Source organism: Panthera leo, chromosome D3 (assembly GCF_018350215.1).
Source record: "Panthera leo isolate Ple1 chromosome D3, P.leo_Ple1_pat1.1, whole genome shotgun sequence".
Classification (NCBI taxonomy): Eukaryota; Metazoa; Chordata; class Mammalia; order Carnivora; family Felidae; genus Panthera; species Panthera leo.
Window position 1 is genome coordinate 67,121,092 of NC_056690.1, and position 22,540 is coordinate 67,143,631.

Here is a 22,540-nt window from a genome sequence, read left to right on the forward strand (position 1 = left end):
TGATGCAGGGCTTGAACCCACGAACTACGAGATCATGACGTGAGCCAAAGTTGGACTTTGGCTCAACCGACTGAGCCATCTAGGTGCCCCAAAAGTGTCTGTTTTGAAAGAGATAGCAAAATTTCAAGAGAAAAAAGAAATACAGTCCAACAGATGCATTTTGCCAACTATTCAATAACTATGACTTTTCCTGGTAAGATATTCAGGTAGAAAATATTGTAACATGCCTAACAATGTGAAATATTCTTAGTGAAACAGGAAACCTCCCAAGTTCCCCCAGCGCAGAAAGTTACATGGACACCTTTTGATAAACTGGTTTATATTTGGTCAAGAACACTTCCTAGCAGTGAGTGCCTAGGTTAACAGGGGCTTTCCCACTCAGGAAAGAAGAGAGAAACCAAGATGTTTTATAGGCAGCTTTGTGCATTATCATGGCTCAGTCTAGCTTATTTGTAAATAAAATAATTCATAAAGTAACAACGAATAAATCAGTTTATTACACCGCATCATCACCTAAGATCTGTATCCTGAGCTATCTGCTTCCCTGTCACCCATCAATTAACTGTACCATCACCGCCAATCAAAGCATACTCTTACTTTACTTCTTTTCCCATTGTATCTCTGCATCAAAAGTAGAAGGAACAACTTCGACATGTACAAATAAACACACACACACACACACACACACACAAACAATATAAAAAGTTATAGTAGAAGAAATATAAAGAGTTCTGTTCTATATTCACAAATTATTCATTTTGGTAACTTATTTCTTAACACACTGGACATAACAGGCACATAGAATGCTTTCGATAAACACCTAAGTGATTTTATATTCCAATATTCAACTGTTTACAAATAGCTATCACTCCTCATTGTTTTATGTGAATACTTTTTAAGTGATAATCCTCCTATATATACACCCAAACTGTTCTAATTTAATGACATTTACTCAGAAACCTGAGTCGTTTAAAAGAATTTTATCTAAACAGAAACCATCACTATATTAATAATCATCAGTGATATTTAATATGAAAATACTTTTTTCCCTAGACAACAGCTGCAAAGATCACGAGGGGAGGTTAGAGTACTGAGGTTTCATGCTTCTTATAAGAACAGTGACTTTAATTCAGAAATTTTTTTTAATGTTTATTTATTTTTGAAAGGGGGGGGGGGTGGGGGCAGAGAGAGAGGGAGACACAGAATCCAAAGTAGGCTCCAGGCTCCGAGCTGTCAGCACAGAGACCAAACTCATGAACTGCGAGATCATGACCAAGCCGAAGTCGGACACTTAACCTACTGAGCCACCCAGGCAACCCTAATTCAGAATTTTGGAAAAGGAGACTAGTCACCAATTTTCCAGTCACTAGAAATCATTCATTCCCTTTCCATTCTTCTTCATCCTCTATATCCAATTAGTCATGAAGTCCTGCTTTCTAAAATGTTCTCACTGACTGCTTCCTCTCCATTTTCACTACTACCATCCTATTCAAAACCTGTTTGTGCCAACAAAGTCTCAACGCTGCCCCTCTGCTGCCTCCCAGCAGAAATGAGCCAGTCACCCTTGGCATCACCTTCACCACCTCTCCTCTGCTCAGACATGCTCAGCAGCGCCCTACTTCCGAATGAGCCCAATCTAAACCCCCTTATCTAGAAGGGTCCCCAAAACAATGGCCACCTCTTCCCTAGCAAACCTGCCTTTCCAATGTCTCCCCTCAAGGCGTCCTCTACTCAAAAGCAGTTTCCTCAGTGAGGTCTCACAACTGTGCCACTTTCATTTCTACTCCTGGGACTACTCACAGTTCTCCCCTCTCTTGGTGTTTCTTCTCCTATGAACACCACCAATTCAAAGTAGACAAATTCATCCTTCAAAGTCTCACTCCTACTCCAACAAGTCTTGACTGCCTTCCCCATTCTTTAGGCTGACATTTGAGTTCCAGATACACAATTTACAGTGCTTCATCATACAGGCACATACCTCATTGCTACTTGACTCTCATGTTAACATTACCTCCCCAACTACATAACAAACTTCCTAATCTCATCTCATACTTCTGACTTCTCCACGATTAGACTACAATGACAATATTCAAATGAAATCCTCATTATATATGTGTTAACTGGGTTAATAAAAATGATGTGTATAGTGTCTGAATGTATCCAAATTCTTCAGAAGTGAGACTCTACTTTAATGGCTTTCCATTAATGTGCATACCACTTTAAACCTGTTTAATTGTACCCAGAAGCTTAATGACTATTTCCTAATAACTTGGGAATTTAAGAATATGAAAAGATGCTGATTCTCATTAATTTTTCAACTTTTAAAGATTAAAAGACCAATAATAAATTAAAAGACCAATGCTGATGAGGGTGTAGAGAAAACAACACATTCATATACTACTGGATTATAAACTGGCACAAGGCTTCTGAAGCAACTGCTGAAATTCTCTCCAAAAGTTGAATATCAAAATATTAAGTACTCCTAACTCTTTGACCCAACAATTTCACAGACACATTACACTTCATAAATAGGCACACAAGTATTCAGAACCACGTATGCAAAATGTTAACAGTGCAATGTTGAAAAACTACAAGAATAATGACTGACACACGCCAGATACCAAAATATTTCCAAATAAATAATAAAAAATTGAAAATGTGTATCAACAGAATACTGGTTAAGTTATGGCACATCTACAAGATAAAAGATCTACTGTAACCCACAAATCTATAATATATTTCCAAGAAACTGTGTTAATTAAGAAAGATTATCATGATACAAAGCTCCAGGAGGTGGTATTCACAGAGCATACAAGTAGAATCGTGTCCTCTCTCGCTAGAAATGTGGCACAGTGGCTCTGTAGTTAGAAAAAGCTTTTTAAATGAACAGGGAGAAAAGAAGATGACACAACATATGCAGAAAAACAGTTAACTATTGATACAACTCTAGCCGAGTAACAGATGACATTATGAGGGGCTTTCCTTTTCCGTTATATTTCTATTGAATTTTCAATTACTAGCATAAATTACTTCTGTAATCTGAAGAGCAAAATGAGGAGATTTTAAGGAATGAAAGGCTCAAAATATATTGAAGGTATTTCACAAAATACCAATAGCCAGATGTATCAACATATAATGCTTTCAGCCAGAGTGAACAAAAAGAGCTAGCCACAAAAGAATATATATACCATCACCTAATTTCAAAAGTCAATTAACATTACTTTTAAGAAAAATGCACATACACATATGGTAAAACAAGCAAAGAAAAGGAACATAAATTCAGAATAGTGATTTAACTCAGAAAAGGCAAGGAGATGGCTTGAAGATATTGGCAATGTTCCTTTTTAAAAAACGAAGTTGGGGGCGCCTGGGTGGCTCAGTCAGTTGAGTGTCTGTCCAACTTCGGCTCAGGTCATGATCTCGCGGTTCGCAAGTTCGAGCCCCATGTCAGGCTCTGTGCTGACAGCTCAGAGCCCGGAGCCTGCTTCAGATTCTGTGTCTCCCTCTCTCTCTGCCCCTTCCCCATTCATGCTCTGTCTCTCTGTGTCTCTCAGGAGTGAATAAACGTTTAAAAAAAAAAATTTTTTTTTTTAAAAAACGAAATTGTGGTTTCACAAGTGTTCATTTCACTGATGTCCTTTATAGCTTAATGTTTTATATATATTCTTTTTGTACAGATTGAACACAAATTTCTTAAATAGAAAAATCCGAAAGGATTGCATCTTTAAAAGAAGCTGTCTTACAAAAGAAGGAGAAAAGCTGTCTGTGTTATTTAGTATTGTGTACACTCATGTTTTTTAGATGCCACAGTTTTTCATTTTAAATGCTAAAATATTTTTATTTTAACCATTCTTAAAGGAAATAATTCCAAACTGCAAAACTATGTAACAATGTATCTTATTAAATAGAATATACATATGATGGTTGTTTTAAGGGTTCTTTTTTTTTTTTTTTTTAAGGTCGTTTATTTATTTTGAGAGAGACAGGGAGAGAGAGGGAGAGAGAAACCCAAGCAGGCTCCAGTGCTGTCAGCTCAGAGCCGAACGCAGGGCTTAATCTCACAAACTGTGAGATCATGACCTGGGCTAAAATCAAGAGTAGGACACTTAACCAGCTGAGCCACCAAGGGACCCTGTGTTCTTTCTTTAAGCATCAATGTATGTGCCATGCTATAACAGCAATTCCCTCAATACTAAAGGTTATTGGCTTCAATATCAAGAGGTTTTAGAAGGACATTTTTTTTTTACCTCTTGTGTCTATTTTTTTCTACCTGGTTCTTCTATTCTCTTTCGTGTAGTCAATAATTTCCTACCTAACAATATGCTGATGGCCTAAAAATCATCTAATCAACTGTATATAAAAACAAGAATACACAGACTGGCTTACAAATGTCAAGAGTATGTGCTTTGAAATATGGATTTGACATCGCTTGACTCCTAAGGATTTTAAATTCTCAATTCCCAAATGTAAATAGGTTTCTCCATAGCAGGATTCCAAACAAAAGGACTTTCCCAGAATTTCTATTTTTAGAATGTATTTTCAATATTATAAAACCAAATTAATAAAACTTAAGAAAACTTCTGGATGTCATTACGCTGCTTTAGACAATATGACACGAAAAATTTTCAATTGAAGGTCATTACTGGAAATGATTAAATTTTTGCCACTTTCATTTGGCAGACTATACACTAATGTGGATTTTCTAACTTTCTGCCTCCAAATCTAAGAGCATTTCTCAGATCACTGCTTTATCAATCTAACATAACAAGATGATATACAGTAAGAAAACTTCTTCTCTTTAGGGAAGGTAGGGTACGGAAATGTTTAAGCCTCATTTTAAAACAAGTATCAGGGTGCCCTGGTGGCTCAGTCGGTTAAGAGTCTGACTTCAGCTCAGGTCATGATCTCGCGGTTCATGAGTTCCAGTTCTATGTCCAGCTGTGTGCTGACAGCTCAGAGCCTGGAACCTGCTTCAGATCTGTGTCTCCCTCTCTCTGCCCCTCTCCCCCCTACCTCAAAAATATATAAACATTAAGAAAAATTTTAAAGTAGATAAAGCAAGTATCAGTTTATAAAGTTCATAAAAATAAAGATAAACAGAACTCTTGAAATACAGAAAAGCAAGAAAACTATTTTCTATTTTTGAACAAAGCAGGGAAATGAGGAAAGATCTCACGAAGCCCCTCCAGAGTTCACCCCTTGGTGCACCACTGATGTAATAAGCACAGAAGACACACGATTCACCTTCTCTCCAGTCTTCTTTCCAGGCATGCAACCATGTCTCTTAAGTACCTTTCACTGTTAACTACAACCCCACAGACCCTCTTACCTCCCAAGGTAAGACCCTCACCTTAGCCATACTCCTGAGGAGTCCCATGAGGTAGGGCCTCCTAGTAGGCATATTACCAGTCTGAATCTTTCTCAAAATACATACAAAAAATAAACTCGCAACAACTGCTGAGAAAGAAACATGGGAATGAGCCGTGTTGTCCACTGGTATAAACCAAAAACCATGACAAGAGGGAGAAATAAAAAGAATTATGGAAACATTTTAACCAGTTAAATGAACCAGTTTAAAAAAAAGGGTTAAAGATGATCGTAAAATCATAAAAGAAAGTTAAATGGGTAATAAACAATTAAAATGTTTTAAAAATAAAAAATCTAAAGATACAAGCTTTTGCCTGTCGAAACTGCCAAGATCTGTTTTTAATAATACCTAATAAAGGCAGGAAGAAAGGCAATGAGAGGCATTCTCTCATTTTGTTTGTGTAGTTTAAAATGGCACAGCTTTGGGACACCTGGGTGGCTCAGTTGGGTAAAGCAGCCAACTTCAGCTCAGGTCATGATCTTGCAGTTCGTGAGTTTGAGTCCTGGATCAGGCCCTATGCTGACAGCTCAGAGCCTGGAGCCTGTTACAGATTCTGTGTCTCCCTCTCTCTCTCTCTGCCCCTCCCCAGCTCATACTGTGTCTCTCTCTCTCTCTCAAAAATATATAAACATTAAAAAAAATTTTTTTTAATGGCACAGCTTTTCTGGGAACTAATTTACCAACAGGTTATCAAGAGTTTAAAATTAAAATGTTCTTACTCTTTGATACAATAATTCTACTCAGAGGACTTTGCACAAATAATAAAACATGAACACAGAACCCTTACTTCATAATGAATGTAATGCAGGAATAAAATGCATTACTCTGTCTGGCTAAGTATTGCTAAATAAAAACATTCAAAGCGAGGAGAAGGGAGGGAGGGGCGCCTGGGTGGTTCAGTCAGTTGAGCATCTGACTTCAGGTCAGCTCATAATCCCAGTTTGTGAGTTTGAGCCCCACATCAGGCTCTCTGCTGTCAGCACAGAACCTGCTTCGGTTCCTCTATCCTCCTCTCTCTCTGCACCTCTCCTGCTCACTCTCTCTCAAAATTAAATAGAAAGAAAAAGAAAAAAAGAAAGAAAGAAAGAGAGAGAGAAAGAAAGAAAGAAAGAAAGAAAGAAAGAAAGAAAGAAAGAAAGAAAGAAAAAAGAAAGATAAAGTGAGGATAAAGGGGCTGGGAAAAGCATAGCCACCTTGGCTTACCATCAATCAGGCCATACCAACCCCATTAACAAGCCCTACCCCTCAAAATTTCCTTGTGGTTCAATCAAGATATACAGCAGCATAATGCTAAACAAAAGGAAAAAAGCACATTGATATATTTAAGAGAATTTTCAGATGACTTGAAATAAAAACCCAAATAAAAAGGGATTTTCCCAGGATGGGGGGAAAAAAAATCTCCCAAATAACTATGAAACGCCATCTCCCAAACAATTTATTTCATCAATAAATCCCAATAACTCTATAAACAATGTCATTAGGTGGTAAAAAAAAAAAAAAAAAAAAAAACATACCATTACAACAAAGAAGCCATCAATGTTGGTAAAAATTTGTTAAAGTCCCATGTATCAATTTTTAGTAATGATAAAATCCATTAAATTTTCTGAGCAGTTGATGGGTATTAAATAAAAACCTAAACTCTGCATGCCAATTTAGAAAAAAATGAAGTATGAAAGGTTTATTTCTTAGGAAAGTAGTCTAAACACTATGTTAAACAGAAACTAAATCTCTGTAAAAGCATCAAAATACCAATTACAGACAGTAAGTAATATTTGTATCTGTTCCTATATAGACAGAAGCAATTTGAGTTCTAAGCCATAAGAATGCTGGTATGATGAATGAACAGTTTTATATTAGATTTCCGTCATGGTTGCCGATATTTCTTATCTGGCATTTATTTGGCATTAATGTCTCAATTTTATAGTAGTAACAGCAAATCATTAATCAATAGTTGAAAGCCTCTTGCTTTATTCTCTCATCTATAAGGAATTGATTTCTCTAACACTTACCTAAACTCGTGGGCTTGATGAGAACATCAAGGACATCATAAAAGGGCAAGTTTTTTAACTGCACATCAGGATGGACAGGAGGAATTGGGGGAGATGGCTGCTGCATCTCAAACGTGGGCTTAGTATCTTGAAGCAGCACAGAACCAACAGGAGAGGATGGCGAGTGAGGTGTAACTGAAGTGGAAGGCAACGAGTGGATTCCAGCCACGGCCAAGTCAGGTTCTACAGGTGATGAGCTACCATCCAAAGTGAAAACCGAAGATTTGATTGTGGATAAATCAGAAAGTCCTTCAAGAGTCCGTGGATATCGGCGTCTGTACAATTCTCGGATTTTAATCTGAACCGCAGGGCTGCAGCCACTCTTCAACAAATGCAACGCCCTCATCAGGAGGTCATGCTTGCGTCCACTTTTATTCCGTCCAGCAAAGCCTAGTAACACTTGTAGTTCAGAAACCCTAAAGCTAGAAACCATATTCTAAAAGGAAAGGAAAAAAAAAGGACATAAGCCAAGAGTCATCCCCAAGCTTATAAAAACTCCATCCAACTAAGACAGACTATAAAATCTGATTTACCAGCATTTTATCAACTGGTATACGCCAATAACCAGCATTTTCACATACCACTTAGAACTGATCCTATTTATAGAGCCACTGCCTGTCCAAGTTATATTCAAGTTATGGTGTCATGTTTTGCTGTATTCTTAATTTTGATAATCTACGGTCTATCGTTTCTACTAACCACCTCATTATCTGATTATGCTCAAGTGTAAACGCATATTTGCTTTACGCCTATGAAATTTATAACCAATGAAAATTTTCTTTTCAAAAGTAAGCCCTATCAACACACAATGTAATGTTTGTTACAGTACTGTCATAAATTAACCAAACAAAAAATTAGATTTTTGCAAAAACTGTAAGCGTAACTTCCGAGGCAAAGCAGTAAATCTGCAAAATCAAGACAAAACTGTGATTCAAAATCCAACGAATTTTTCATCCCAACTCAAATTATTGAGGAACAGACCACGTGTTAGGATGTCCTTGGAACCACAGGAGAGGGGGCGGCCATCTTGCCAGCGCAACCCAATGAAAAGCCCCCAGTAGCGTGCCAGAACGAATTGGAGGTCAACCAATCACCGAGCGACAGCACGACCTGACGCGAAAAAGGCCCACACGGACCTAAACCCGGAACCGCTGCGGCTTAAAAACCCCACCCCACCACACCTGGGTGCGACTTCCCCTCCCCCTCCCCCCCCTCTCTCCCTGCGTCACAGACCCTCGCCCTAGACCTTAGTTCCCAAATAAAGCCTTTGACTGCTACAACTTTTTAGCCTCTGACTCCTATCTTTACCCTGCCTTACGCCTGACCCTAACAGTAAGAAAATAAGTCATTTTTAAATATTAAAGCTAAAATTCACATACATCTTATTTAGCACACTTTAAAACAAGTGAAATCCCCAGCTGAGTATCCAATGAGGAAAAGACCTCTGAAAAGCAAGGAAAGGATTGGTCATAAATCTTAAAGGGCAAGATTCTCCCCATGCCACTCTGCTAACTTGGTCTTGGGTATAAGATGAAGTTTACAAGCAGTTCTTGCTTCACATCTCGCCATCTATTTATTAACAAAACCTAGCAGATACTTTTAATAACTGGCTGCCTCTTACATCCATCTACTTAGTGATTCTCAGAACTTGGGAGGTTAAACCACACGCGGGTCAGATTTACTGGTACACAAGTGCCCCATCTAGTCAGAAAGAAGAGTAAGACCTGAGTTGACCCTCACAAATTGTCCCTAAGGATTATTTGCCCACCTCTCCTCAGTGCTACACACTCCACAGCTACCTGGGATTCCTTCTCAATCTGGTAAGTATGCAGGGCAATACCTACAGCTGGTACTGATTCATGTAGGTCCTCAGTTCTGCACTTTTACGTCTCATGGATAGCCCAGTAGCAATTGTTTAAACTCTGGATGGCTTTTAAATAGTTGTCAAGAATGATACTTGTTAGTTTTCTAAAATGCAAACAAATTTAAATATGTCAAAGTACTCTGCATGTACAAGCTGTATCATAGTTCTCCTTCATATATCTCCGTATTTTATACTGTACAAATCAGAGAACATTGTAATCTTAGAAGCTGCAATCCTAGCAACCATTTTTTATACTCAACTACCACTGTCCAACTGAAATAGGAACCACATATTTAATTCTAAATATTTAGCGGTTACAGTAAAAGTTAAAATTTTCATATGCTTTATTTAACCCAATTTATCAAAAATATTATTTCCCCATGTAATCAATTTTTGTGATTTAAAAGTAATCCATTTTTTTAAAAATGTCTCAGATGCTTTTTAATACTAAGTCTTCAATATCCAGTATATTTTACACTTGGAGCACATCTCCATTTGGACTAACAACTTTCAAGTGCTTCAGAGCCTCAGCAGCCCACAGTTACCACACTGAACTACGCAGCCTAAATCATCCTTTAACAGCAACATATACCATGGCCATTCCACTTCAACTCACTTCCATTTCCTCCATATGTTAAAATGAGGATTTTATCTATCTTACCCCAATGCTATGGACAACAATGATGAAAAACAAGAACATTCTTGGCCTATGTCAAGTTACAGTTTACTCAAGGTTTCACGTATGAAAAGGACCAAGACAGCTTTGCCAAATGCCTTCCCAAGCAACAATGCAGTGCACCTTTCCCAAAGTCCCCAATCCTAATACTTCCGTTGAAGCTGGCTTATATTATTACAGTAGCGTAAGCAACATTAAATCATGAGAACACTAACAAAGGCAGTCATACAGATATATCTGTGATACTTTCAAAGAAAGCTAACTCCGAATTCATTACTTTGCTTCTCTCCTTATTTTCGGATAGTCTTTAAGGAGACTTGTTTTACAGAAATGACAAAAAAGAACACAAAGTCACCCTAAGCTGTGATCTCAAAACTGAATTTCTGGGAGGTCTCATATCATTTATTTTCCAATGGTAACTTTATCTGGCAAAGAATGCTAATGCAATTGGCTCTATTAACTATTGTAAATATATAAACAAAAAGGAAGAGATAAGAACGCAGCACATGAATGTGGAATCAGGAAATTCTGAAGCAAAAAAAAAAAAAAAAAAAAAAAAAAAAATCCCTTGGTTTGGGGAAGGGCAAAGGAAACCAGGAAAGGGCATTCTCTGTATCACAAAATACTGCAGAGGTGAAGTACTGCTGAAAAAGGACGGCTTTGACCCAGTGGTGTCCTGTGGAAAACCTCACAACAGCAATTAGTAACTGCATGTAGGTCAAGTCCTGGCATCAAAAGTCAGGATGCTGGAAAAGTCACTTCATCCCTCTGGTCATCTATTTCTATTCAAAAACAAACAACAGCAAAAACTCTCCTCTAGTTAGCATTTGCTATTAAGATACTTCTCTATGGAGCTAAGTCAAGTTCTATGGGTGTATTTTTCTTGACAAATCTTGCTGGATCCCATTTCTTCTTAAAGGGATTTTTTTTTTTTTTTTTTAACTCAGTCTTCAACCAAATTTCAGCTGTCACCAGGTAAGGTGGGCCTGCTACGAATCCTACCAAGAACGGATTTCAGCTGTTGTTCTACACCAACCTCTAATGTCTATATCTTTAGTATAATTTTTAGTGTAATTTTTTTCAAGTGGACTTTATCCAGTCCACCCTGCTGCCTCCCAAAGTCTGTCTTCTAAAACTTCAGTGACAATTCCTATATGCTCTACACAAAAGAATTTCAATAAATACTTGTTAACTGATTTTAAGGCAATTCTATGAACTAGAAATATGTTGGCATGACTAATTTTTAAGAACATACATAAACAATCTGGATTTCTAAAGAAAAGCTAATATAAATTAAGACTGGAACTTTAAATCAACCTTATTTATCAAATTAAAGTAACAAAATTATTTTAAAAATTAAAGCTGGGACATATAATTGGAACATTAGTTATAGGAGTGAAGGCAAGTTGAAAAGTGCTACATTTAGAAAACACCTCATTAAGGAAGTAAACATGATACTCACATGCAATACCCAATGAGTAGTAAGAAGATTTCTGAGACTGCTCTTCAACTTTATTTTTTTTAGGTTTATTTTTTTTGAGAGAGCAAGCAGGTCGGGGAGGGACAGAGAGAAAAGGGGGGAGAGGGAGGGAGGGAGGGAGGGGAGAGAGAGAGAGAGAGAGAGAGAGAATGAATGAATGAATGAATGAATGAATGAATCCCAAGCAGGCTCCATACTCCCAGAGCAGAGATCAACACGAGGCTTGTACTTACAAACTGTGAGATCATGACCCGAGTTGAAATCAAGAGTCGGACACTCAACTGACTGAGCCACCCAGGTGCCCCTGCTCTTTCAACTCTTAAACATAAGACAGAAACTGCACAAGTAGTTCAGAATTTGGGGAAATTCTAATAGGTTGGAAGCCATGGTAAAGATCAACACAAACTTTGTAGATCCTCCATCTGCTAGGATGTATTATATACGGTAGGGAAAGGAGCTACAGTGGGAAGTTGATAAATCACATTATTAACACTGTCTATCCCAACAATATATTTTTTTAAATGTTTATTTATTTTTGAGAGAGAGAAAGAACATGAACGAGCAGAGGAGGGGCAGAGAGAGAGGAGGACAGAGTATCCAAAGCAGGCTCTGCACTGACCACAGAAAGTCCAATGTGGTCCTCGACCTCACAAACTGAAAGATCATGATCTGAGCCAAAGTCAGGCACTTAACCAACTGAGCCACCCAGGTGCTCCCCAACTACAATATTAAAACAGCTTACATCTTTTTTTATAAGTAGGAATGGATAAAGAAAAACTACCAGATGTATACCAATTCATCAAAGGAGTGGCCAAGCCATAAAAGAAGTTATGTGACAAATTAGAAAAATACTCTAATTCCTATCCATTTCAGAGGTCACAGGAGGCTTTAGTTCGTAGCACTGTATTCCCGTGAATTCATGTTTTCCCTATAATTAAATCCCTTTTACCTGAGAGAACATATGTGGATCTCTTCCTTACAACACATTGATTAAATTAACTCCTAGGCTGAAGGAATCAAAACTGAAAATCAACTATTAAAAGAAACAATAAAGGGGTGTCTGGGTGGCTCAGTCAGTGAAGTATCTGATTACTGATTTTGGCTCAGGTCATGATCTAAAGGTTTGTGAGTTCAAGCTCCAAGAATGTAAAGCCTACTTGCGATACAACTCTCCCTCTCTCTCTGTCCCTCCCCGCTGTCTTTCCCTCTCTCAAAAATAAACTTTAAAAGCAAAAAACTTTTTAAAAATAAAAGAAATAAAGAGAATACTACACTTCAAAATTTATAAAGTAAGCCAAAGCTTGGGAGAACATCTCCCTAAATGCTTCTATTATCATACAATACAAAATTTAAAATTAGTAAGTGTTTGAAAAGCGAAACAGTAACGCACACCCTCAAAAGAGTAGAGAATTAAAAGATTAAAAAAGCATGAATTATATAGCAAACGCAGAAAAGTCTCTAACATCAGGTCCAAAAAAGGGAAAGAAAACAAACACAGTCTTGAGAATGAGAAAAAGAACATTAAAGACCACAAACACCAAGCAAATTTCTTTAAACAAAGAGAACAGCACGTGCAACTATATTCTAATAACTTAAAGTTACTTCCTAGAAAAATACACGCAACCTGATTTGGAGAAGAGATCTATTATCTTTGCCCCCACTACTTCCAAAAGCATCTACCTGGACCAAACAGCTTAATGAATAGTTTCTACCAAGCCTTCAAGGAAAAGATGGAATTCTGTTTCTTAAAAGCTGTTCAAAACAATAAGTCAAAAAGTTAAATACAGGGGCACCTGGGTGGCTCAATCGTTGGGCCTCCGGCTTCGGCTCAGGTCATGATTTCATGGTTTATGGGTTTGAGCCCCGCGTCAGACTCTGTGCTGACAGCTCAGAGCCTAGAGCCTGGAGCCTGCTTAGGATTCTGTTTCCCTCGCTCTTCGCTCCTCCCCCACTGGCGTGTGCGCACGCGTGCGCGCGCGCGAGCGCGCTTTCTCTCTCTCTCTCTCTCTAAAGTAAATAAACATTAAAAATTTTTTGGGGGGGCACCTGGGTGGCTCAGTCGGTTAAGAGTCCAACTTTGGCTCAGGTCATGATCTCACAGTCCATGAGTTCGAGCCTCACGGCAGACTCTGTACTGACAGCTCAGAGCCTGGAGCCTGCTTCAGATTCTCCGTCTGTCTGCCCCTCCCCTGCTTGTGTTTTCTCTCTCTCTCTCTCTCTCTCTCTCTCTCTCTCTCTCTCAAAAATAAATAAAGATTTAAAAAAAAATTTTTTAAGTTAAATACATGTTAGAAGGCAAACAAAAAAATCCGTTGAAGACAAAATTTTTTAAATACGCAATTTTTTGTTTTCTAAACATCAGGGAGTCAGACTCATCCAACCAAATTTTAAGCAAAAGCCTGATGAAAAAGGGAGCCTAGAATACCACCTATTTCTTCTCATTTCCCCATGTGGACCAGCGAAGTCTTTCATCAATATTACCACTGAGTATAGACACAAAAGCCCTCAAAGTACCCAAATATAGTCTAATCCAGGAAAATAAAAATGGCTTAACATAAACCTTGTATGTTATTTAGTTAAGAGGATTTCTATCCTTATAGTAGCATATTAAAATATTTATGGATAAGATTATACATGAGATTTCCTTTAAAATCATTTGGGGAAGACTGCAAATAGTCAAAGCAATCTTGAGAAAATAGAATAAAGCTGAAGGCATCAGGCTCCCTGTTTTCAAACTATGCTACAAAGCTAAAATAATCAAAACAGTAAGGTTCTGGCATGAAAAAACATATACATCAATGGAACAGAATAGAGAGCCCAGAAATAAACCCACTCGTATACAGTCAATTAATTCGTAACAAAGGAGCCGAGATTATACAATGGAGAAAGGACAGCCTTTTCAATATGGGAAAACTGAACAGCCACATGCTAAAGAACGAACTGGACCAACATCTTACACTATACACAAAAATGAACTCAAAATGGACTGAAGACTTGAACACAAGACCTGAATCCATAAAAATCCTAGAAGAAAACATGGCTGGCAAGCTCCTTGACACAGGCCTTGGCAATGTTATTTTAAATCTGACACCACCAGCAAAAGCAACAACAACAAAAAGACTAAGTGCAACTACATCAAACTAAAAAGCTTCCACAAAGCAAAGGAAACCATCGACAAAATGAAAAGGCAACCTATGTTAATGGAAGAAAATATTTGCGAATCATGTATCCAATAAGGGGTTAATATCCAAAATACATAAAGAACTCATAAAAAGAACCCAAAAAATCCAATTAAAAATTGAGCAAATTTGCATGGACATAGATGGAGCTAAAGAGTATCCTGCTAAGTGAAAGAAGTCAGCCAGAGAAAGACAAATACCGTATGATTTCAGTCACATGTGGAATTTAAGAAGCAAAGCATGAGCAAAGGGAAAAATAGAGCTGCAAACCAAGACTCTTAACTACAGGGAATTGATAGTCGCCAGAAAGGAAATGGGGGGGGGGGGGGGGATGGGTAAAATAAGTGATGGGGATTAAGGAGTGCACTTGCCATGAGCACCAGTCGTATGGAAGTGGTGAATCCCTATACATTCACCTGAAATTAATATCACACTGTATGCTAAGTGGAATTTAAATACTTTTTAAAAATTGGCCAGAAAATCTGAATAGACACTTTTCAAATAGACATTTAAAAAAATGGTCAACAAGGACATGAAACGACGTTCAACATCACTCATCATCAGGGAAATGCAAATCAAAACCGCAATGAGATATCCCCCACACCTGTCAAAAGGGCTACTATCAAAAAAGACAAGAAATAACAAACGTTGGTGACGACGTGGAGAAGAGGGAACCGCTGCGCACTGCTGGCCGCAGTGGAAATTGGTGCAGCCACTATGGAAAACAGCATGGAGGGTCCTCAAAAAATTAAAAATAAAACTGTAACAAGATCCAGCGATTCCACTGAATTCCATTCAGGTATTTACCTGAAGAAAATGAAAACACTAACTTGAAAAGATATATGCACCCCTGCCAAGTTTGTTGCAGCATTATTTACCTACAATAGCCAAGATATGGAAACAACCTAAGTGTCCAAAAACGGAATGAATAAAGAAGCTGTATATATACACACACACCTCACAGCTTTATATATATAGCAGCTTACGCACACACAATGGAATATTACTCAGTCATATAAAAGAATGAAATCTTGCCATTTGCGAAAACATGGACAGACCCTGAGGGCATTATGCCAAGTGAAATAAGTCATATAGAGAAAGGCAAATAACATATGATCTCAAATGTGGAACCTAAAAACAAAACAAAAACAAGAAAACCAAGCTCATAGAACAGTTTGGTGGTTTTGGTTGGGGTGGGGGGAGGGAGGAAATGGGTGAAAGGGATCAAAAGGTACAAACTTTCAGTTATAAATTAAATGTTATGGGGATATAATGTTCAGCACGATGAGTATAGTTAGTAATAACATATTGTATATCTGAAAGTTGCTAAGAGAGGTCTTAAAAGTTCTCCTAAGAAAAAAATTTTTAGTTGGGCGCCTGGGTGGCTCAGTCAGTTAAGTGTCTGACTTCGGCTCAGGTCATGATCTCATGGTTCGTGGGTTTGAGCTCTGCATCAGGCTCTCTGCTGACAGCATGGAGCCTGCTTCAGATCCTCTGCCCCCTGCTATCTCTGCCCCTCCCCCGCTTGCACACTCTGACTCTCTCAAAATAAACAAACTTAAGAAAAAAACTTAACAAAAAAAAGACTTAAGAAAAAAATGTTAGTAACTGTAAGAGGATGTATATTTGCTAGATTTATTGTGGTAATCATTTGCAATACATACAAATAGTGAATCATGCTGTACACCTGAAACTAATATAACGTTATATGTCAATTATACCTCAATTAAGAAAGTAATAAAAAATATCTGAAACTTGAAAAAAAATCACTGGGGGGAGTGGATACATGAAAAAAGCTGAGTTGATAATTGCTGAAGCTGAGTACTGGGTACAGGGGGAATTCTCAACCTTGTAAATATAAGAATCTTTCTATAGTAAAAAGTTTGCTTGAATGGAGGAAACTAGTATATAGCAACTCTCTGCACAATCTTCCTAATTTTTCCATAAATCTAAAAGTATTACAAATTTAATTAAGTAAACATTGTTTGTTTGAAGGTACGGAAAACAGACTGTGATCTAAATACCATTTCCCACAAAAGGAAACCAGGCTCCTTAAAGAAATGGCTAACTCCAAGTCAGGGGTAGAAAATGCACAAGATGAGCCTAGAACATTTTATCATACCAGAAAGCAAAGAAGTTATTAGAGACTACTGGAATCTTGTCAGAAGGACACAGAAAACAATCCAATAGCCCCAAGACAACAACTGGACCACCGAAGACAACAAAAACCGCATCAATTCAAACACATCAAATACATTAAAAATCATTCGTTCACAACAATACTTAAAACACATATACACAACTGGGGCACCTGGGGACTCAATCTGTTCAGCGTCCAATTCTTGATCTCAGCTCAGATCTTGATCTCAGAGTCATGAATTCAAGCCCCACACTGGGCTCCACACTGGGCTCCACACTGGGCTCCACACTGGGCATGAAGCCTACCTAAAAAAAAAACAAACCAACCAACCCAGGGGCACGTGGGTGGCTCAGTCTGACTTCGGCTCAGGTCACGATCTCACAGTTCCTGGGTTCCAGCCCTGAACTGGGCTCCATGCTCACAGCTCGGAGCCTGGAACCTGCTTCAGATTCTGTGTCTCCCTCTTTGTCTGCTCCCCACTTACTTATGCTCTGTCTCTCAAAAAATAAATATTAAAACAAAATTTTTTTAACAAAACAACCAAAAACCAAAAAATACAGCTCACTGATCTCTGTTACAGGATGTTGAGAAACTCATTATTCTGAAAATTGATAAAGGAAGTAAAACAATACAAAAAGATTTGTCAGTTAAAAAAAAAAAAAGCCATATGATTAATCTGCATTAATGCCAGAAAGGCGTTTGAAGAAGTCCTATCTATTCATTATTGATAAAACTTCTCAATAAACAGAATGAAACTCTGTTAACATGATAAAGGCTAGCTATCAGAAATCAGTAGCAAATATCACCTTTAAAGATGAAACACTATATCATAAACACCTACAAAAGATTAGTTTTCTCATCGAAAGTTATTCTGAAGTATCTAGACAATACAAATTGTCTACTACAAAAGTAGTAACATTTAGAGGTGCATGGGTGGCTCAGTTGGTTAAATGTCTGATTCTTGATTTTGGCTAAGGTCATAACCTCACGGTTTGTAAGATCAAGCCCCACACTGGGCTCTGCACTGAAAGCATGGAACCCGCTTGGGATGCTCTCTCTCTCCTTCTCTGCCCCTTCCCTACCTGCACATAGTCTCTCACTCGCTCATCCTCTCTGTCTCTCTAAATAAACATTTAAAAAAATAAAAGAAGTAACATATATCATTTGCAAATGACAGAACTTTCTACACTGTAAATGTAAAGAAGGGGCGCCTGAGTGGTTCAGTCGGTTAAGCATCCGACTTTGGCTCAGGTCATGATCTTGCAATTCATGGATTTGAGTCCTGCATCAGGCTCTGTGCTGACAGCTCAGAGCCTGGAGCCTGCTTCAGATTCTGTGTCTCCCTCTCTCCCTGCCCCTCCCCTGTTCATACTATGTGTGTGTGTGTATGTCTCTCTCTCTCTCTCTCTCTCTCTCTCTCAAAAATAAACAAACATTAAAAGAATTTTTTAAAAAAAGGAAAAATAAAGAAATCCACTGAAAAATAAGACCTAATAATACTATGTTAAGAAAATTTGTAGTTTTCTCTACATCAAATAGATTTTTAAGTGACTGATAAGAAAAACCAGTATTTTAAAAAGTCTAAATAACATAAAAATATAAAATGCAAAGATAAGTCTAAGTAACAAAAATATAAAATGCAAAGGAATAAATTTAAAAATTTTGCAAGAGCTGCATAAAAGCAACAAGACATAAATGAACCCTTGAATAAATTAAGGAATATATCATGTTACTAAATAAAAATAGTAAATACTGAAAATATGTCAATAATCCTCAACTTTATTTTACAAATATAATAAAATTCCAATGAATAATGAGTTGAAGGGTTTCACAGATTAAAACTTATCATAAAAAACAAAATATATAATATGGCAGGTGGTGATGAATACGAAGAACAAAAATAATGGAAAAAAGGAAATATAATGAAAAGGTAAAGGATGTGCAATTTTAAAGAGGGAAGGTCTCATTCAGAAGGTAATTGAATAAGTAACTGAAGGAGTAACAAGGCACCCAATGGGTATATAAGGAAAAGCATTCCAAAGCATAGGCCACACACAACAGGTGCAAAAGCCTTTGAGGAAGAAAGCATGTCTAACACAGGGAAGGGAAAGTAAAAAGCTCATCACTGCTGAACCAGAGGAATCTAAGGTAGCAGAATGATAAGCAAAGAAAATGACAAACCCAGGAACGAGGCGATTAGCTTAAACATATATTTACTATATAAAATTACAGTATCAAATTTGTGAGGTTAAGAAATGACAGAACAAAACTGCCAGGCAACAATGGCATGTGTGTAGGTTGGTAGAGTGGAGAGCAGGTTGAAGTATTCTGTAGATTAAAATGGGATAGTTTTAGACTTATACGTATTAAAATTTCAAAAGAAAATTAAGAAAACTCTAAGAGTACGTGAGAAAGCAAATGGCAGGAAACATGAGAAAGAGGGCAGGAAAATATCAGCCCAAAAGGTGGCAAGAAAACAGATGGGGAGACAAAACACACAAAAAATGGATAGCACAGAATAAAGGAGTAAATACAAATACAATATAAATACATCAATAATCCCAAAAAATAAAAATGAAATAAACTTTCCAATTAAAACAGCAAGATTAGGAGATATCACTACAGAAACCACAGACATCAAAAAGATAGTACAAGAATACTAAGAACAACTCTATACACAGGAATTTGGCAATTTATATGAAAAGGACTTGGGGCGCCTTGGTGGCTCAGTAGGTTGAGCATCCAACTTCCGCTCAGGTCATGATCTCACCCTGTGTCAGGCTCCCATGTCAGGCTCGGTGCTGACAGCTCAGAGCCTAAAGCCTGGAGCCTGCTTCGGATTCTGCGTCTCAATCTCTCTCTGCCCCTCCCTCACTTGCACTCTCTTTCTCAAAAATAAATAAACTTTTAAAAATATTTTTAAAAAAAAAGGACTAATCCCTTGAAAACTACAAACTACCCAACTCACCCAATATGAAACAGATAATTTTAATACCCCACCAACTACTCAGGAAATTTAATTCATAATTTTAAAACTTCCAAAAAAGAAATGATCAGGGCTAAATGGTTTTACTGGAGAATTCTATCCAACACTTAAAGGAGAACTAATATTGGGGTGTCTGAGTGGCTCAGTAGGTTAAGTGTCCGACTCTTGGTTTCAGCTCAGGTCTTGATCTCACGGTTTGTGAGTTCAAGCTCTGCATCAGGCTCTGTGCTGACAGCATGGAGCCTGCTTGGGAGTCTGTCTGTCTCTTTCCCTTTGCTCTTGCCCTGCCCATGCATGCGCTCTCTCTCTCTGTTTCTCTCTCAAAATAACAAACTTAAAAAAAAAAAAAAAGAATTAACACTAATTTGATATAATTTCTTCCAGAAAATAGAAGATGAGAGAATACTTCTAAATTCATTTTATAAATCTAGTATTACCCTGATGGCAAAACCAGACAAAAGTAGTATAAAAATAAAACTACAAACCAATATCCATCACAACTATGGATGTTAAAATATTTAACAAAATGTTACCAAACAGAATTTTGTAATATACAAAAAAATTATATACCACGACCAAGTGAAGCTTATTCCAGGGATACAAGGCTAGTTCAATGTTTGAAATCAATGCAGTATACCTTATTAATAGCTAAAAGAAGAAAACCATATGATCAAAACAGTCAATGCAGAAAATGAATTTAATAAATTCAACACCCACTCACAACAAAAATTCTCAGAAAAACAGGAATATAGAACATCCTCAACTTGATAGAAATTACCTACAACATATCTAGAGCTAACATTACGCTTTACGGGAAAAGACTGAACACATCACCCCAAAATTGGAAATTAAGCAAGAATACCAATTCTCACTCTGTTAATCAACATAGTGCTGTAAGTTCTGGATAAGGGAAAAGACAAGAAGAGGAAATAAATGGCATATAGTTTGGAAAGAAAAAAAAAATTTTAATTGCCTGTATTTGCAAATCCCTTAAGACTCTATAAAACAACTCTTAAAACCAATAACTGACTTCAACAAGGTCACAGGAGACAAGACCAACACACAAATAACCAATCACATCTCTATATACTAACAAAGAACAGATAAAAACACAAGTTAAAAACATGATACTATCCATAATCACTCCCCAAAAAATGAAAATGCATGTTTAAAAGTAAAACATACACAGGAATTATATACTGAAAACTACAAAATGCTAATGAAAGAGGTCCAAGAAAATCTAAATGAATGGATTCTCCATGGCTTTTAAGATTCAACAAAGGAACTACATCAATTTTCCCTAAACTGACACAGATTTAACACAGTTTCTGCCCAAAGCCCACCAAGACTTCTTTATATAGATAAGATTATTCTAAAATTTTTCTGGAAAGACAAAGAAACTAGAAGAACTTAAACAATTTTAAAAAAATAGAAATCAGTCTATTTCATTTCACAACGTAGCTCTGTAATCAAGACTATGTGTTATTAGCAGAAGTAACACATAGGTCTATTGAACAGAACAGAGAACCCAGAAACAGACCTACACAATATGCCCAAAGAGGTTTTGACAAAGATGCAAAAGTAACTCAGTGGAGGAAAGACTGCCTTTCAACGAATGGTGCTGAAGCAAATTATGCATCCCACTACGTCTTACATTTCATACAAAAATTAACTCCAAACGAATCATGGACTTAAATGTTAGAATAAAGCTATACAGAAGAAAATCTTCAAGAGCTAGGGCTAGGCAAAGAGTTCTCAGACTTGACATTCAAAGCAAAATCCACAAAAGAAAAAATGATACATTGGACTTCATTAAAATTAAAAACCTGTGCTCTGCAAGACCCTGTTAAAAAGATGAAAAGACAGTCAACAGGCTTGGCAACAGTATTTGCAAACCACATTATCTAACAAAGGACTGGTATCTAGAATATATCTAGAACTGTCAAAACTCAACAGAAAAAAAATCCAATTTAAAAAAGAGCAAAGGGCATGAAGAGACATTTCATCAATAAGGATATACAGATAAAAAATAAGCACATGAAAATATGTTCAGTATCATTATAGCCACCAGGGGAATGCATATTAAAACCTCACGGAAGGATCACTAGATACATACCAGAATGACTAAAATGAAAAACAGTGATAACACCAAATGCTGGCGAGGATGCTGAGAAACTGGATCACTCCATACATTGCTGGTAGGGATGTAAAATGGTACAGCCACTCTGGAAAACAGTTTGGCAAGTTCTTAAAAAACTATATATACAATAACCATACAACCCAGGAACTGCACTCCCGGATATTTATCCCAGAGAAATGAAAACTTATGTTTACAAAAAAACTTTTGCAAAATCTTAAGGTACTTTTATTTGTAACAGCCCAAAACTCTAAACACGGATGTCTTTCAACAGGTAAATGGTTAAACAAATCCAAACCTATTAATACATATAACAACACGTATGAATCTCCAGAGAATGATGCTGAATGAAAACAAAAACAAAGCAACAAAAAACAAACCCAAAGGTGACATACTGTATGATTCCATGTATATAACACTCTTAGAAAAGATAAAACCATTAGATATGAAGAACAGATGAGTGGGTCCGAGATATTAAGGGAATGGGAAGAAAGTGGGTGTGGTGATAAAAATGACAATACTGAGGAATCCTTATAGTGATGGAAATGGTCCATATCTTGATTGTGTCAATGTCAATATCCTTGTGATATTGATATGGTTTTGCAAGATGTTACCACTATGGGAAACTAGGTATAGACTACATGAAATGTCTCTGTACTATT

General features: G+C 37.2%; 1 protein-coding gene across 12 annotated transcripts in view; it reads right to left on the minus strand.

The window, feature by feature from the left end:
• Nucleotides 1-22,540, minus strand: part of PIAS2 (protein inhibitor of activated STAT 2) — a 105,054-nt gene that overhangs the window by 64,370 nt on the left and 18,144 nt on the right. For 8 of the 12 annotated variants that reach the window (XM_042911230.1, XM_042911227.1, XM_042911223.1 and 5 more), the window contains exon 2: nucleotides 7,378-7,852. In XM_042911230.1, the coding sequence (XP_042767164.1) occupies nucleotides 7,378-7,852 (475 nt within the window). Of the gene's footprint in view, nucleotides 1-7,377; nucleotides 7,853-8,397; nucleotides 8,580-9,260; nucleotides 9,281-11,418; nucleotides 11,438-21,857; nucleotides 21,893-22,540 lie in introns of those variants that run through there. The other 4 variants (XM_042911225.1, XM_042911228.1, XM_042911229.1 and 1 more) reach the window with 4 other exon arrangements.